Source organism: Pleurodeles waltl, chromosome 6 (assembly GCF_031143425.1).
Source record: "Pleurodeles waltl isolate 20211129_DDA chromosome 6, aPleWal1.hap1.20221129, whole genome shotgun sequence".
Classification (NCBI taxonomy): Eukaryota; Metazoa; Chordata; class Amphibia; order Caudata; family Salamandridae; genus Pleurodeles; species Pleurodeles waltl.
This window is the reverse complement of record NC_090445.1, coordinates 45,786,628-45,805,401: the sequence shown is the minus strand read 5'-3', so window position 1 is coordinate 45,805,401 and position 18,774 is coordinate 45,786,628. Positions and strand designations below refer to the sequence as shown.

At 44.9% G+C, this 18,774-nt stretch overlaps 1 protein-coding gene across 1 annotated transcript in view; it reads left to right on the top strand.

Annotated features, from left to right (window-relative positions):
- Positions 1-305: 305 nt before the first annotated feature.
- The window catches only part of LOC138299151 (sialidase-1-like), a 59,523-nt gene continuing 41,054 nt past the window's right edge, over positions 306-18,774 (top strand). Inside the window, exon 1 of the mRNA XM_069237216.1 lies at positions 306-599. Within this exon, the coding sequence (XP_069093317.1) occupies positions 399-599 (201 nt within the window). The 5' untranslated portion in view covers positions 306-398. The remainder of the gene's footprint in view (positions 600-18,774) is intronic.

Below are 18,774 nucleotides of genomic sequence, written 5' to 3'. Positions count from 1 at the left end.
TTCCCCTCCCAGCCTATGCTGCTAGAAATAAGGAATACAGGTACTGTATAGATATTGATGTGTCTCTTTCTTTTTATCCGTGAAACAGGTAAACACTGGCCGACCTTCCCCTTATTTGAACACCTAATTCTGGTTTTGTTTTTTTTCGTGAAGGAAGTCAAAAAGACGCTCTTGTTTCCCTGCTCTGCTGCGGGGCGCTGGCAGGGGTAGCCTCTGCAAGATGGCCGCCCTGTTGGCACGGAGCTGGCGCAAGTCTCCGCACCAGCCTCGGCCACTTCCGGGTGCAGATCAGCTGATCAGCCCAGGAGTGCTGCTGGAACGAGAGAGTGTGCAGAAGTTTCCCATCGGCGTGACGGCTTCTAGGAGCTGGTGCTTGTTGTAGGTTCACGGAGCGCGACATGGACTGCGGAGGGGGTCACAGTGGGGGCGAGGGCCGAGGGGGTGCGCGGTGCCCCCGGAGCGCCGGTGTCACCGGGTGTAGAGACATAGAGAGCTCCCTGGTGCACCCCTTAAACCCCCACCGGCTGTCACTGACGCCCCTCTTCCTCGGTCTGGTCCTCGCTCTGTGCCCCTGCCAGGGGTCGGCGGCCTTCACCCAGGTGAGGGGGTCTGTAGGCCTGGGTGTCATGCACATGTATCCCTGGCAGCCCAGTCAAGCTGAGATAATGCTGGGAGAGGTAGCCCTGGGGGTGTTTGTGTGCATTGGATAAATGACTGGTTTTCTAATTGTGGTCAGTGAACCATAACTGGTGCATACTAAGCTGTTCTCTCACAGTATCTGCAGATATGAGGTAGTGCTCCTAGGAAAGCTGTGAAAGTACCATTGAGATTGAGAAAAACTCTGAAAAAGCTCATTTTTCAAATGGCTCTGTGACTAATGTTCTTTGTCTGTACATAGTGGCGCCTACCGTGTACCTGAGTAAAACTGTTAGGCTGCGTTATACAAAACTTCAAAATAAAGACATGTTGCTGTGTGTAGGGTAGCTGTGCACAGGGAGGCAGAGTGAGTGCATGCTGGCCCCAGTGTACCTCTCAGGGGTACCGGACAGAGTATGACTGGCGGTATTTTAGGTCATGGAGCTGTACTCATGAAGAAAGAGAACGCTCTGAAGCAGAACCTGTGGTGTTACCTGTGCCGAGTGGGGTGCATTCAAGTATTTGTAATCCTGTCTGTGTGGGGTGAGAGTAACTGTAATAAGAAGTGCCCCGTAAAAGTAATTATTTACCGAGGGAAACTGTTTTGTCACCTAGTTCTGTATGGGACGGAGTCCTCCTGTGGGTAGCATTGCTGAGTGAGAGAGAGAACCCGTTAAGACACATAAACTTGCGGTCTTACTTGTACTGGCGGGTGATTCTGGTATTTGTGGTCCTGTGTCTTTCGGGAGACTGAAACTGTACTGTGAAACGTCATTTAAATGGTATATTTACCGAGGGAAAGAGTGCCTTCTGGGATGGGTAGTCCTGCGTAGAATATATCTGTTAGGAGGGACAGAGTCGTTGCTGCACTGAGTGCAAAATAACTTTTTGAGGCATCAACTTGTGGTTTTACCTGTACTGACAGAGCGGGACATTCTGGTATTTTTAATCCCGTGAATCGGGGAGTAGTGGAACTGGACTGAAAAACGTTCCGTAGAAGTAAATTTGCGTAGGGACACTGCACATTCATGTAGTAGCAGTTCTGTGGGGTTTAAGAGGGTCGTTCTTTGAGGGCCGTGCAGCCCACAGTGGTATCAGTGCTTGGTGAAAGAGTGCTTCATGGGATCGGAGACCAGGCGTTCCGGATTTGGTGCGATATTCTCAGTTCTTCTCCAGCTATCCCGGCAAATGTCAGTAGATTTTGCACATCTGTCGGTTTTCCAAGAGGGTTGACCAACCACAGAGTAAGGGACACTTTCATGTGGCACAGGATTGGTTTTAAGTCTTCTTAGAAATCCGTTTTATTAATCTAGTCGATACTTTGTGTAAAAGTTGCATTTAATTAGCCATAGTGTCACGTTGTATGGCGCTGCGCTGTTATTATACAGTTATTTTGACCCTGTGCAGCGCTGAGGTGTTTTTGGCTACACAGATACCACATGTGTATGTACATACATACTTCAGCGTGCTCTAATTTTACATTGCGCATTACGAAACATGTAGTCTTTATGAGGTATCTGCATTGAGCGAGACCTAATGTAATTTCGACCATGCACTCCAGCTCCAGGATACCCTCCCGGGTGATGGTGTGCTATACAAATCTACATTACATAACACTCAAAGATTTGCTATTCTCACATGCCAAGTGGCTGCAGTTCATCAAATCATGTTTTTTTCTGTGCATTCTGGTACGTGTAGTCCTACGGGAAATCTATAATAAATAAGGCATAGAGACTTCCGAGACGCATAGTGGCACTAACATCCCGTTAACCAATGGATGTGAGTGATTCTTCTAGTACAAGTTAACTACTGGCCATGGACCATAAAATATCACTGGCTTTAGGGTATCTTTATCTCTAAGCAGCTTCCGGAGCACTTGCTAAGGCAGCTTTTTGCTTTAAAGGAGATGCTGTGGATGTGCATTACTTGTTTTTTATGCATACCTCTCCACCTTTCGGGGTTTGCAGTGGTGTGTCCTTCGTTATGATTAAGACAGTCATACATCATGCTCTTCCTCACCTGTCCAAAACTGGAGACAACATGCCAAATTCATAGGGAACTGCTATTTTTTCCATTCCTGAATAAAGGAAATCTGGCATGCAAAGGGACTTGACATGTTGCCTTAAAGGCATTATCCTGCATTTGGGGTACCATCTGATTGTGGAAGAGGTGCTTGCGTAGTGCACCTCCCAACCAACTAAGCATCAATCAATTGCCATACCAGTCAACTGATGTATAAAGGCTGGGGCAATAACTAATAATGTATTATGCCCACCAGCCTTAGGGCAATAACTACACTAAGGAGTCCCTTTTTCAAAAGCCAACCCAGATGGGCCGCCCTTGGAGAGTTCAAGTGAATGTCTCCACAATATTCCCCATAAAAAATTGTAATGGGCCCCTTTAATCTCCTTGTATGGACTGTTTTCAGAAACTCCTAGTAATTTCACCCAGAGATCTTGCATAGGGCAATTTAACCAAAGCTTACATGTCCCCAGCTGATCAATCCAAATGAAAACCCAGTTCAACAGTGTGAAGAAATTCATTTAACTCCTGTGATCGGTTTGGTGCCATTAGGTAGTGTAGGCCAGACGCTGTTACGTTGTCAGACTGGGGATCCCCTATCTCAGTGAACCCATAACCGTATGTGAAAAAGAAACAAAAATATGTATTGGTCTGGCGAAAACAGGTAAACAAGTTAAAGATACGTGTAGGCTATATTCCAGTCGGTCTTCGAGTTTAACATGTAAAGTGTGTATGATGACCTCAGTCTCACTTTTTTAAATTACACAGTTGCACACAGGCTAATAAACTGTGCAGTCCTGCAATGTATGACATTTTTTACTTGTTTTTTTTTTCTGTATCCGAGAATGAGTATTTCCACTGGTGCGCTGCCTTTTGGCACCCGGCGTGGTAGGGGAGCATCCTCAGTATGCTGAAGGTTTGGCCCCAGAACTCGCATCAGCTTCTTGACGAGTACTCACTCACCTGCTTTGATGAGGCCTCACTCTTGGGAGTCCAGCTGGCGGCTTCAGCGAGACACCTTTCCCCAAAATTATTGATGGAACTAGCATTTAGCACTCAGGGTGCAGGACCTGACCTGCTTTAGATTCGGATGTCCATGGGAAACAGCCACCGGGATTGTCCTGACAGATTGTTTATTTTTTTATACAGGTATGCAGGGGCGCAGTGAATGGACGCAACACATGTACTTATACAAATATTTAAATGTATATTTAAAAAAACAAGCCACGTGCTCGGGGAGCCTCTTATCTCGACCATCAGGGGGAAGCTGCAACTTGACAGGTATCTGGAGCTCTGGCACCGACCTATGACTGACTCCTACCCGACCCACTGGCTTTGCAATATTTTCGGATTTCTTTCCAGCCCGGTCCTGACAGCCGGTCTCTCACTCCCCGGACAGCTCGAGGGAAGTTGCCCTTTTCCCTGCAGGCCGGTCCCTGCCCCCGTGACTGCCAGCCCCCCCGGAGGTGCACACCAGGATGTGCTCGTCTGTAGCCGGCCCAGCCCCAGGTGAGGCTCACGTGAGCTCACCTGCTCAGCCTGGACAACAGCGTCCCGAGGAAGCTGCAGTCATGTGGGCGGGAAAAACAACCTTGGCGACAACAACTTGGAAAACATGAAAGAAAAAATAGACAAACGAAAGACGTGAGACGCCTTGAGAGGAGCTTTGAACGGCCAAACAACGGTCACGTGACGCGAGAGTCCTGTACCGAGGGGGCTGATGAGGGGTGCAACGTGGGGGTTGTAGCGTGCAGACCCCCTGCAAGCAGGGTGGACACACACGAGTACACCACCTAGACCCACACACCCGCAGCACCGCCCTGGAGCGCCAGGAGGAGCACTCATGGCGCAGAGCCCCTTAGATCCAAAGAGTCTGAGGAATGAGTACCAATTACAATAGGCGATGACGTCACCGGAAGATCACTCGACTCCTGAGGCTTCAGTCACATGTTGGACTTCCTCACTGACACCACTGCGTGGTTACTAAAGGAAACGACTTATCCGCAGTTCTCATCTTGCAGGCCAGTAGCAGCATGCTGGGGTGGGAATGTCCCCTGCCTTCCCCGAGCACTGCATGTGATATCTGCTATTCTGGCTTTTTGTGGCCCAGCTCTCAAGCCACTCAGGCCTAGGCCTGTCCTTTCACTCTGAGGCCCAGAACCTGGTTCTGGCAGCACCCAGGGAGCGGGTGGGGGGATGTCAGATGGGGGAGCACAAGCACACACGCATGCCCTCTAGCTGACAGGGCGCAACTGTCCCTGTCCTGGGTTGTTGACATTTAATAACTCTAGCCGTGAAGACACCATATTCTCCCAGTCATGAGTGTGGCGCCTGCTGGCCTCACTCATCTGAAGTTCTGATTGTAAGAGACAACCAGACCCTTGTGTTGACATTCGCTGTGCATATCAAGTGTGTTTGTGACCGTGGAAGTGTATTGACTGCAGTCCTAGGCTGAAAGGTGAATCCTACACCCTGAAGTGATGGCGGGTGGAGATAGGGCTGTCCTTAGAAATTATGTGGAAACCTTTTTAGAAATGGGGTGCTGATCAGTACTTCATGTGCACTCCACGTTGGGTCAGTGGTGGAATGTGGATGAATTGCCAGATGCTGGTGGAAGGGAAGCTTCTACGCACGGCCTGCCAATTTGTCTCTCTTTAGCCTTGTCTTGCCCCTGGTCCCCTGAACAGGGTCTGATGGTACATCAAAACATTTTCAGAGCCTGCTGAGTACCGGGCTCAAGAAGATAATCAAGAAGCAGAACAAGGCCCCTGCTTCATTTTCAGCCTCCAGATAAATGTGATTTACGAACGGTTTGTACTACGCCATGTAGCATGGTGGGAATTGATTCATAGCTTTCATAAGCGACTTAGAGAACAAGTCCAGAACTGCACGTTGCTCAACTCTAAATAAGCGGTGATACAAGTGTGCTGGTCTGCGATACTGTTGCATATTAAGAGACATCTTGTGGAGTGTGATCTCTCTCAGGATTGGGCAAGTCTTGTGTCTGGGGTTTGCACTGTGGTGAGATGTGGTTTGATGAGATGTCTTAAGTTCTTTCACAAAGTAAAGAAGGAATGAGGCAAAGCCAATCAGGATTGAGCTAGAGTTCCACAGCCTCGGGATATAGCAGGAGAACGCCCAGCATCTTCTTGTTTCCAGCATCTCTTGATTTCCAGAGAGGCGATGGCGTTGTGTGTAGTCCTTCTGCCTCCAGGTCACGTATGTGTTGCGATTGGCAGGGGAGTTAGGGGAGCTCCCAGAGAGTTTTTGTGGCACGTTTGATGAGACAGGCTACTTCATGGAGGATTCTGATTCGGGTGCCAGGTGGATCTCTTTGGGTCCAGATTGAAGTGTGTTCCTCTGATGAAATAGGCTAGGACCAGAACCTAGATGGCAGTTTGTAAGTCTGCCACTGGTGGGAAAGGTTATCTATTGCTTGGCAGTCTTTTTCTGCTTAAAATAAACCATAGAGCTGAGGATGGTAACTATGTTTAAGCTAAGGATTTGGGGTTGTCAAAACATTGCAGAGTTGAACCTTCCAGATTCATCTCAGTAAGTCCTCCTTCAACCTGTTGCTTTGTGCACCCATTGTTGATGAGCATGAACTCTGTGGGGTTCTTCTTTGGATAGGTCTTGATCATCAATACCTGAATGTTGGCAAAGTGGTCCATCATACAGAAGATGTGGATCAAAGCAGACTCTTAAGTAAAGTTGGGCGTCTTCCTTCCTATCCAGTACGACCCAACGACCTCCTTTGAGAGCTTAAGAATCATCGGTAATAGAAGGCTTTATGACAATTGCAAGTGATCTGATGTGTTTGGAGTTGGAGAAAGTTATATTGACCAGCTCAGTGTTTCTATTGCATCTGATTCTGAATGAAAGGGTGTCAAGAAGCCTTGATCGTCCGGAGGTATTGAAGGCTTTGTGTGGGTCCAATAGTACCAGAAGAAAGTGTTTGCCAATGTTTCTGATCTGAACAGTTCCACCGACTACTTGAAAGGGAGTCGTGTCAATATAGTTTTCCAGCAAGGTTTGTGGTATAGAAGTATTGTTACATTCACACATATTGTATCTGTGTTTGTGCCGAGTAGTGTGACCACTCCTACATCATGTCTTTACAGACCTCTCCAGTCCTGGACTTTTCACCTGCAAATAATTACTGTCAGGTGTGTTAGTCTAATGGGTGACTGGATACAAGCCAAGACTTATACCCAGAGAGCATTAGGTAGTCGCTCAAAAGCACAGGACTGGAAATGGTGTCCATGATGACAGGCGGTGAGGGGGTCGTACTGGCTGGGGGTCTCATATGATTTCCAGGCAGGGCATATTAACACGGTGTATGTTTGTTGGGAATAATTTTCTAGCTTCGGTTGAACTTGGAGTGCTGGTGCGCCATATTGCAGGTGATGTTAGCATGGTCTGAATGTGACAGACAGAATAAGGTAGCATTTGTGTAGATTCAATGGAGGAATCCATAGATGGGAGCCTATGGAACACTCTACCAACAAACCTGAAACATCAACTCGACCTGCTGTCCTTCCGAAGGGGATTCGCTTTCCTATATAAGAGATGTTTCGACCAGATCTTTGCGCTTTCTACCACAACTTAATCCGCACCTTCCCTCTCCTCTTATTCTTTTGATCTACTTAACGAACCAGTTTACCAATCCTCCTTCCACTTGACTCAACCTCAAGGCGCCTGTGCCATAGGGCTATATAAACATGTCAAATAATGAAATACTTTTTCAAACCCATAAAGGACTATGGAAACTTGTCATTGCCCCAGCTAGTTCCACTTGAATTAAAAGTCTTAACATTAAAAAAAGCAAGAACATTGTTATGGGATTTGGAGCAGTCCCCTTGTGAGTACATTGTGTCTGAGTGCACCGAAGCCTGGGTGAGGTCGGTAAATGGAATTATTTGGGTATGCTCTTCACTGGTAGAGGAGGTTGGATGCCACACCGAAGCACACATGCACACTGGATATACCGTATCTAGTATTAAAATCATATCACACTCATGGGAAAGGCTTGACTGTTCACAAAATGAGTTTTATTTTCTGGGGAAGGTGTCGAGCAAATATTCTGGCTCTTGGTAATGATGTGCTCATTAGGCAACCAAACGGGATTGTACACCTGTAAAAGAGCTTTACGCATCTCACTTTGTAGCTATTGGGCTTGTTAAAATCCCTATTTTGAAAGGGTTGACACAAATAAAAGATTCGCTGAAAAAGGTTTTCACGAGGAGGGATTTCAAGACCATGCCTAGGCGCTGTCCCCACCATGGCTTTCTCCTGGCACATGGTGCATCCAAACAGATGTCTTTTTATAATCTACGCCTAATTGGGCAATTTAGGGCATCAAGGCTGGGCCAAGTAAAACGAAGGCAGTCACAGGTAACTGGTGTGGGCAATATACAAACAAAGGTAAGACCAGCCTCTGTGAGAGCAGTAGGAGCAAAGCGCCCATGATACGATGTTAAACAAACAATTCAGTGGGGCACATCAACAATCCATGTCTAAACTATTATATTATCAAAATGAGATGACATGAGAGAATCTAGTATGATCAAACTAAATTGCAAGCCTTGAAGAAGTCCAGTCAGGACGAAACACGTGTCGGCTGATGGCTTTTCATTCTTTTTCTACATTTTGTGTATATATGTTTATATGTTTATGTGTAGGCTGATGGCTTTTCATTCTTTTTCTACATGTTGTGTATATATGTTTATATGTCTATGTGTATAATATGATATATTCTTTTGTATTAAAATTCTCTATTTGCATGGACATTTCTGTTTGGTTAGTTTTATATGAGTACATGGTTTTTCTCTTTGGTTAGTTATTGTTTATTTCAGAAAAGGAAGATTTATCAATTAGCAATTTAGTTTGATCATACTAGATTCTCTCATGTCATCTCATTTTGATAATATAATAGTTTAGACATTGATTGTTGATGTGCCCCACTGAATTGTTTGTTCATTATTAAAACGGGTCTACTATTGTAAACCCGGAAGTACATATCAAGGCAACGATGTGTGTCAGTGTATGAGCACTCAAAAGTTTTTTCCTATATGTTTAGAATGTGCATTTATTTCAAGTTATGAGTTGCCTTTTGTTGTTGATTGTACATGATACGATGTTATCCTGCTTCCTGCACGAAGATGGAAAAGTTCTTTCTAGGAGGGACTTACCTTGTCCAGGGGGTCGCACTGGGCAAGAGACTTGCAAATGGTTAATCGGTAGAAAGTAGTACTGGTGCTGTTTTGTGATAAAATCAAATGCTGAATGCGGTATTAAGAGTGCGCGGCAATTTAGCATATTAATGCACTTTGAAACTTTGTATGTAGTATGCTTTAATTTGTTATACGTGGTTCATGTATTTTGCTCGATGATCTTATGTTGTTTATAAATAAAATGTATTCTCTGAAAAAATGGTTAAAGTGACGTTATGGTGAAGTGTTGTAATGTGAGACACGAGCTAACGTTATGAAACCGAAAAATAAAACCCGCTCAACGACGATAGGGATAGTTTAATGATCTAACTATAATTTGCACCCCATCATGCACTGCTTGTCAGCATTGATGACATCACTCAAGTTTCCGCCTGGCCTTCAGATTGCGCAAGTTGTATTTGGAACCAATTTGGACCCGGATGGAGGGGACAGAAACGACCAACCATGGACACACGGACGACAATCAACTCTACCTGCTAATAACTTATTCCACCCAGGCCACATAAAGGGCAAATGAAGGGTTCCATGGGGAGTAATAACTAGCAAATGTAAGGAGTTGTCTGGTTTTGCTTTAGAAAAATAACACCACTTTTATCAGTGTTTTTTCTTATGGAAATATTAGTGTTTGTACTTCCCAAATCGTAACTTTATTTTAACTGTGGAGTTGTGTTAGTAGATTTTGTGTTTATAATGAAAACATTAGCTGTCGAGGTGGGGCTTGTGCGTCCAGAGAGGTAGCAATATTGATTTAGATGTGGAACCATAGAAATAAATATATTATTAGCGGTACTTGGATAAGTAGATAAAGACATGACACAAGATATATAATAATCAGTTTTATCCTCAACTCTATCAAAAAAATACGCTTACTCAGGTAGAAAGTGGCAACGGGGATTTACTTCGAAAATGACGCGTTTCGGCCAACTACGCGGTCTTCATCACATTACCTGTAATCAGTTTTATAAAGTGCCAAACATGTAACTTTGCGGTTGCTTCAGAGCACTGTATGGTAAAGTTATAACTAGACATCAAAAGATATGGCTAGCTACATATGTAGATATAACGCTATAGCTATACATAGGTTTGGATACGTACAAAGGATCCGTAACTTAAAAAGGCTTATTCTAGAGGAAAGTGGAAAATAATTTCATGCACAGTCACTGTACATCAAAGGTCATGTAAAAATCTGGGATTACGGTTACCCAGGGAACGGCAGCGTGATTCTGTGGTTGCATTGAACTACCTGTGTGTAAGGGGTTGAGTTACCTGCTGCCTGTCCTTGTAGTAATCTCACTCTGAGTTTAATCCGTTGTCGGCCTCTGCTTCGCTTTAGGTCACAGCGACAGAGAACAAGATGTTAAGGACAGTGCTCGCCTTATCGAGTCAGATGGCTCCCTAAATAGCATCAAAATTTTAAATGCGTCACTTAAATACCTGTGTCAGATTTTCTTTGTTTTGATTGAGCCCACTGATTCCATGAAAGATGTATTGATGCTAAATCCGGTTGCCACCTAATTAGACTGGTTTGCGGCAAAATTGCCCAAATCCCTACTTCTATTATGGGGAGAACTCCTGCCCGCTCTTCTCCAGAATTGCTTTGTCCACACAGAGTGCTCCACATTTAGAATCCTCTACTCCCCCTTATTCCTTTATAGTTGGGAATCCTGTGGCCTTGACAACTCCACAGCTTGTACCCTGTGTCTCCTGATTGTCCCACATTGGAGAACCCATGCTTCTTGTTCATCCATTGGCAGGCAATCCTGCATCCCCTGCTACTTTATGGGGACGATCATTTGAAGTTACTTTTGTAACTTTGTGGTAAACACGTTTGTTGTCACGTTTCCTACCATTCACACATGTACCCTCGTACCTTACGCCTTATTCCTGCACCCTTTTGCCATCCTGGAAATAAGGCCATGTGGTGCACTGAGGCTCTGCTGCCTGGAAGACTGAGTTTACTGAATGTAAGCAGTATTTACTAAGCATTCTGTAATGTGTTTACCCATCTAACCATCCATTGCTCAGTCATCCATCTAATTTGCCCTTCTAGTTCTGTCTCTGCCAGGCCCATGTTAGTCTTCTCTTCAATTGTTTTAATCTCTCCCACAGATAGACCACAGTTCACCCCAGTGTGGGAAAGATTAGAGAGTTGGAGCAAAAGACTAGAATGGCCAGGAGGGAGCCAGTTGAAGGAGATGTCTGTTATGGTGTTCACTCTGGTGTTTTTGTAAATATATCTTGCACTGAAAAGTTTGAAAGGTGTGGAGCAGGTGCTTGTTAGTAACTGTAATTCATGTGACACGTCTTAAACCATGTGAGTGAAACACGCAGGATTGAGGTGTAGTGAAGACGGGTGTATTAACTATTAATCCTCGTGCCACAAGGAGTGGAGAAGGAAACATCAGGACTTCAGGAAGCCACTCAAGAGAAAGAAATTGAAAGCAAGCCGCTGCTCTTATGAAGGAGACAATAGTTGCTTGTGAAGTGCAGCACCACGCAAGAGTGCTGTAGCGGGGCATCCTCATGTATTACACCTGTAAATCAACTACCGTACAAGAGGAATCTGTGACCAGAGACCCACAGTTGGGTTCTTAGTGTGCAGCACTACGAACAGAGCAGAACTTGAGAAAGTGCAATTGATGCTGAACCTAGAAAAGGATGGGTATTTACTGAGAACAGTCATCAGTATATGTCCAGGTCAGGCGCGGCCCGTCCTTTAGGGTGGAGGGGCCACGCCCCCACCTTTTGCCCCTCATGAAGAGTGTCTGTCTGACTGAACAAAGGTCAGCCTGACAGACACACTCCATTTTCAGCTCAGACAGCCAGGAGCAGACATGCGCGATTTGCGCACACTCCTGGCTGCCTGAGCTGAACTTTGCTGGGCTGAGGAGGTCACAGATCCTATGGGCGTGACCTTGGCTCAGCAAAGGTGCCTCGAGGCCCTCCCCTGGGTGGCGAGGAAAGCGTCACCCATTGACACTTGCCCTGGGTGCTTCAGGTTTAAGCCCTGAAGCGCCCAGGGCGAGTGTCAATCAGTGACACTTCGTCACAGAGTGGGGTGGGGTCAGCAGTCTCACTGACCCCATCCCACTCTGTGACGAGGCTGGGACTGTGAGGGAAGGCAGCAGTCCTAACAACTCCTGGGACCTCGAGGCTGAAGGTAAGTGTGTGTGTGTGTGTGTGTGTGTGTGTGTGTGTGTGTGTGTGTGAGAGGTGTTTTAAGATGAATGTTTGGTCTGTGCATGTTTGAATGGTATGAGTGTTGTTAATGGATGTGCATGTCTGTGTGTGAAAGAATGAGTGTGTACATGTGCTTCATGCCAGCCCCCCCTCTCTGTTAAAGCTGCCGGCCGCCACTGGGTTCTCTTAGCTCAACTACTGGGAGAGCTGCAGAGGCCTCCGGAGCTTGCAACTGGGCAGCTGAGGCGCACTCAAAGAACAGCCCTCGCCCGTCACCGGGGACTCACAGATCGTGTAGCCCAGTTGAGGGGCGCCGCTCCTGGATGCTCCAGGGTAGCAGGACGCTGAGACCTCGGCAGATTTTCAAGGCTTTACTTAAGATTTCCAGTTTGAGCAGACGGGGGAGGAGGATGATAAACACGCAGGACAGCCAAGATGTTAAAGCAGCGTTTAAACGCGAGACCGATGCGTACTCGCAGACTTAATGGAGGTCGTCGGAGTGATAGACCCGTCGGCATTCTCTCGTCAGATTGGGAATGACGAGAGTACGGAGTGGAAGTTGGAGATGGGCTTTACAATAGCACATTAATGGGCGAACGCTATTCATATTATTTCAAGATTTGAGATTAAGGCAGATTTGCCTCATAGCCCTGATGAAGTCGATGGACGAAACACGTGTTGGCTGTGGGTTCTGAATGGAACACATCAGATATCAAGATTGTGACTCATGGCAGCATTGCTGACTAACAGACTGAATTGAATTTGGACATTGTAATTAAAACTCAAGAGGAACTATATTGGAAACTGCTTGGCCTCTTCAATTGTTTGTTACAGTATCTCACACCATCCTAAGGACACATAGTATGGTGTTCTCTTTCTTTTTCTAAGGACAATTGTAGTGACTTCGGTGGATACTTTCTGCACAGTCTGATATACAAATGTTTATATAACAAATGCCTCTTATTTGTCTACATTTCATTATCTGTTTGGCTTGCCACGCAGTTGGGGATCAGGGGTGTGGTCCTTTAAGAGAGCACCGTGTGACAATTTAGGTTAAAACACATACTCACCTCGTAGCCTTGAGCGCCTTTTTTTCCCTTAATCAACACCCTTCCAAATTAGGTATCTTTGCCGGCCGCCACTGGTCAAGGTAAACAGGCAGTTGTAAAGGCATTGAAACGTCCCAGCTTCCAAGTGAACACTTGTGTTAAACCTGTTGTGCAAGTTCCCAGCGTCCTTTGACTCAAAGAGGTACCGCCTCTGTTTCAGAACACAGATTATAGGCGACTTATGTTTATTTGGACCTCGAACAGCAAATGCCACCCTATAAGTGAACATTCATAGAAAGCACTCACTCTTTGGGGAGCAAGGAGTGAAGACCAGAGATGGAAGGCAAGACTGATTCATGGAATGACTGAGGAGGAGAATGAATAACCTTGTCAGCATGAAGCGTGATCCAGAGCTGAAATGGCAGAGAGAGGAGGAACAGAGGATATGGCATGAACAGCAGGAAAGTGATGCATGCACAGTGTTGCGCGAGAATGAATGAATGAATGAATGAATGAATGAATGAATGAAGTGAGGGAGTGAAAAGATGGGCAAGAATAAAAGTTGGCGGGAATTGGGAAAAGGGCAGAGAGGTGGTAAGAGGGGAAAAATGAAACACGCATTGTCAGTGCTATCAAGCCTGGCTTTAGTGTGCTGCACCCAGCAATCACATAGGCAGACCGCCCACCTTGCCCTCACATGGGCAGAGTCTTTCATCTTTGATGCACTGGGATTAGAAGCTAGAACCACAAAAGGCAGTTTGCCATTCTCTGATGAGATGGAACACGGGGGAAGTAACCGATGTACATTTTACTGTAACCGATGTACATTTTGCACAATGTTATTGCAACAGATGAAATAATTAAGTAAGCCAGGCAAGACTGCATTCCTACAATCCAGAGAAGATGAGATAAGTGACTGAATCACTAACCTTCTCCCTATCAACTCGGAGGCAGGAAAGAATTTTCCTTAAGTTCTTCAAATGAGAGTAATATTTACCAGAGACCGTGATCACATGTAGGTGGAAGGTAAGCTCGTCAATGATAGTAACACCATTTTTACTCACAGTAGCAGGGGCGTGGGATGAGCCAAAAGCCAATGATTACCAAAAGGAGGTCTAAGTCTAAGAATTGTTCTCTAAAACCAGCACCTGAGTGGTATCTGCATTCAGCCTCAAAAGGTTAGTTGTCATCCGACAGAGAACTGAAGAAAGACATTCTTAAAGTTAAGGAGAAAGTCAGAGGTACTACCATTATGTTTTATCAGAAATGGAGTGTCAACAGCATAATTTTAAAAAATAAAGATAAAAGAATGAACTAAAGTAACCAAAGGATTTAAATAAACATTAAAGGTACGCAATAATTCTTAAAATAAATCAATGCCCCGTGTTTATACTTATAAAGTGAAAATAATTTAATTAAAACACAAATACTACACATACAAACACAAATGTATACAATGAGAACAAGACCTCTGCAGCACCATCAGACCTAGAGGTATGTGTCAGACATTCTTATCTTGGTGTTGAAAATTGTATAGCGCCGCCCTACGTTGTTCACTAACTAGTTCACAACTGGAAGCTCTTCCTATTATAGTTGCCACTGTGGAGTTATCAATGCAAACTCTTTACTCTTTCATTTGTAAGAGTTCACCATTTAAACCCATTTCCTATTCCATTCATAGAAGAGTTCAAGGTGTAAGCTCAACTCTCATAGTAATGAGGCGGAGCAGGCCAGAGATGACCCCGGAGTAGCTGTGGGCCAAAAACATGACCTGAGCCAAGCAACAATAAATCTGCGTCAAACCAATGATTTTTCCTTTCAAAATGTAAATTACATTAATGCAAACTAAATACTCTACTCAACATGACAAATATTTTCAGGTGGAATTTTAAATTATAACCCCTCCTTTAAGGATATCACAGGTGAAATATGATATAAATTACATACTGTAAAGAATAATCACCGGGGGGCAAGTAACCCTATAAATGTAGTTTGCTCTTGTAATTTTGTGATAATTTGAGCACTAGTAGTCTCTAATCCTAAAAACCAGTATAGCTCCTACATGGGCCTGTTGGAAAACAGGAGGGTTTTCACACTCGAAAAAGGTCATGTCAACAGGTTTGTCGACCCATTCAGAATGTAAAATGAGATTCCTACTGCCTTTGCCACCACATTGAATTAACAATAAGTCAAGCGTGTTAGCTTTAACCTGAACATAAATATGATCATGTTGTCTCAGCCTAAGCAGACTCAAGCAATTTGGTAAGACGCAATATATACATTGACATGAATACTAACTCTTCTTAAGGAGACACCAAACAGTCATTGTGGCCACACCTAAAAAGTATATATGTATTAAACTCATTTCTGTTGGATGTCACAGAGAAGTGACAAGGTAAAGCCTATTCGTATTGTATTTGTCACATAGTTCAAAGTGTTGATCCTGGAAATAGTCTGTCTTCTGGCAGCAAATGTTAACTGCATGTGTTCATTGACTTGAGCATTCTTTGGTACTCTCTTCCTCGTGCTCCAGTTGCTGGGTTACCCCTGATGATATATTCTTACTGAGGTGTGTGACACAGGGTGAACGACTAGAACGATTTTTTTAAAATCTAACCTCGTTATTGTAACTTGATATAGTAGACACCTAACCCTGCGTTTTGGGGCTTGCATCACTCGTAATGCTGCAAGACGAAGGCCACAATTACAAATTAGGTACTACTTTTGCTAACCTAAACAACCCCTCCGTCCTCAGCAGTGCATTACAGTAGCATGTTCCCAGCAGTGCCTCTCTGCATGCCAATGTTTGGGAAGCCCTGGAAGGGAGATCTAGAGGAGACCATTAGGGCATTTAATTTTCTTATGGAAATGGAGCGAGTAAGGTTTAAGAGGGAGAAAACTATGATAAGATCCCTTTTGACTACTGATCTATCCTGTAACCTAGGTTTGTAGGGACAAAGATGAGGAATGACAACGAGAGTCCTAAAAATGAGAGAAGCCTATCTAAATGCATGAGTGTTAGAAATGATGGAATTCAGTCAGAGCACGCGAGTGTTAGCAAAGAGTGAATCCAGTCAGCGCATGCGAGTGCTAGCAATGAGTGAATTCATTCTGTCCGTGAGTGCTAGTAATGAGTGAATCCAATCTGAGCATGCGAGTGCCAGCAATGAGTGAATCCAATCGGCGTTCAAGAGCACTAACAATTAGTGAATCCAATCAGAGCACAAGAGCGCTAACAATGAGTGAATCCAATCAGAGCATGAGAGTGCTAGCAATGAATGAATCAAATAGGCGCACGAGTGCTAGCCATTAGTGAATCGAATGGGCACATGTGAGTGCTATCAGTGAGTGAATCCAATCAGAATAAGCGAGTGCCAGCAATGAGTGAATCCATTCAGTGCACATGGGTACTAACCATGAGTTAATCCAATCAGAACATGACAATGCCTGCAATGAGTGAATCCAATCCGAACACGCGAGAGCTAGCAATGAGTGAATCGAGTCAGAGAACAAGGGCGCTTGCAATGAGTGAATCCAGCCAGAGGATGAGAGTGCTAGCAATGAGTGAATCCAGTCAGAGCACAAGAGCGTTAGCAATGTGTGAATCCAATCAGAGTGCTAGCAATGAGTGATTCCAGTCAGCGCTCAAGAGCGCTAGGAATGAGTGAATCCAGTCAGAGGATGAGAGTGCTAGCAATGAGTGAATCCAGCTGGAGGATGAGAGTGCTAGCAGTGAGTGAATCCAGCTGGAGGATGAGAGTGCTAGCAATGAGTGAATCCAGCCAGAGGATGAGAGTGCTAGCAATGAGTAAATCCAGTCAGAGCACAAGAGCGTTAGCAATGTGTGAATCCAATCAGAGTGCTAGCAATGAGTGATTCCAGTCAGCGCTCAAGAGCGCTAGGAATGAGTGAATCCAGTCAGAGGATGAGAGTGCTAGCAATGAGTGAATCCAATCGGCGCACATGAGTTCTAGCAAAGAGTGAATTCAGTCATCACACTGGAGTGCTAGCAATGAGTGAATCCAGTCAGAGGATGAGAGTGCTAGCAATGAGTGAATCCAGTCAGAGGATGAGAGTGCTAGCAATGAGTGAATCCAATCGGCGAACAGGAGTTCTAGCAATGAGTGAATTCAGTCCGCACACTGGAGTGCTAGCAATGAGTGAATCCAGTCAGAGGATGAGAGTGCTAGCAATGAGTGAATCCAGCCAGAGGATGAGAGTGCTAGCAATGAGTTAATCCAGTCACCACACGAGTGCTAGCAGTGAGTGAATCCAATCAGCGCGCATGAGTGCTAGCAATGAGAATTAGAAGACAGCTAGCCCCTGGAAGTTAAAGAATGAGATCTACGTGTGAAATAAAATCTGGCAAGTGCTTTGGGTCTATAGTGTATAGACTTTCACTTAGGCAGAGTACTTCTCCGACCCCCATCTCATCGGTTCCCCAACTTGAAGCATGGCTACGAGTTTGCCATGGAATGACTGACACCTTAATTTATCCTAGCATTCAGGCCAGTTTGGTATCTTTGGTCCCTGAAGTGTCACGTTTGCACTGAGCCTAAAAAATTCCACGTTGCAAAGTAACTTTAGCTAAAAAGCCAGGACAGGTTGTAGGATCCCCTACTAGACATGGGCGACTTGGTAGCCATGTAGAAATGCTTTTTCTTACAGTTTAAACACATTTTTTTATCAGTGTTGGGAGAGGGTATCGTCTCTTTTGTTTAATACCAACGTCCAAAACCACATCCTTAAACACCACTCTGAAAGCTGCTAAAAAAATAGGGAGTTCTGTGAGGAAAGACAGAAAATCATCTTGGTTTCCAGGAACTGTTTCCACTCGCCGTAGATGACCCGGCTCTGCTGCAACCGCTGCAGAATCTCAGGGTTACGTTTTGATTTCCTCTTTTTCCGGTTTCCACTGTTCTTGCACACACGCTACTCAGCATAAGTGTTCTTCAGAGGCAATAATGTGGGCAGTGATAGAAGGCAGAAGATATGGGCTGCCTTATTTTAAGCCCACTAATCCAATTTGGGAACCTTGAGTGGTGGTTTTAACTAAATCAGTGTGAAAGTACCGTTCATTAATCCAGAACCAATCGGCCCACGTTCCATTCTGGATCACAAAACAAACTCCTGGAAGTTGAGACTTCCAGGATGCCCATTGGATTGCACTGTGCCTCTTTTGTTCCATGTTTTTGCAGGAAGCGTGTTGTGTCTGCGTGCTGAGTGCATGTGGCCTCTTCATAGGCGATGGTGAATGGAGTGGCATTGCCGTATAATATAATGTGGTGTCTCCTCTTGGGATCTTGGGGCAGTCGGTGGTTAGTAGGCACCATTCCCTGTGCGCAGTGTTGTTTATCACTTGTGTCTCAGGACCACAGTACTGGTCCATGTCATTGCAGGGCCGTCTTCTCTAAGTCGATATATTACCATTATATAAAGGCTAATAGTCAATTCCGTATGGTGGGATTTTGTGGTGTGGTAATAGGGTCATTGCCACTAGATAACCAAGCAACTCCATTTTGGCGCGTGGCTCTCTGATAGAAGCAGTCAAGGCTTCTTCTAGGAGGTGGAAGGCCTTAGCCACTCAGGCCCAGCATAATACAGTAAATTAGTCTCCGTAATAGCAGGTCCTGCTAATGCTTTTTTAAATTAAA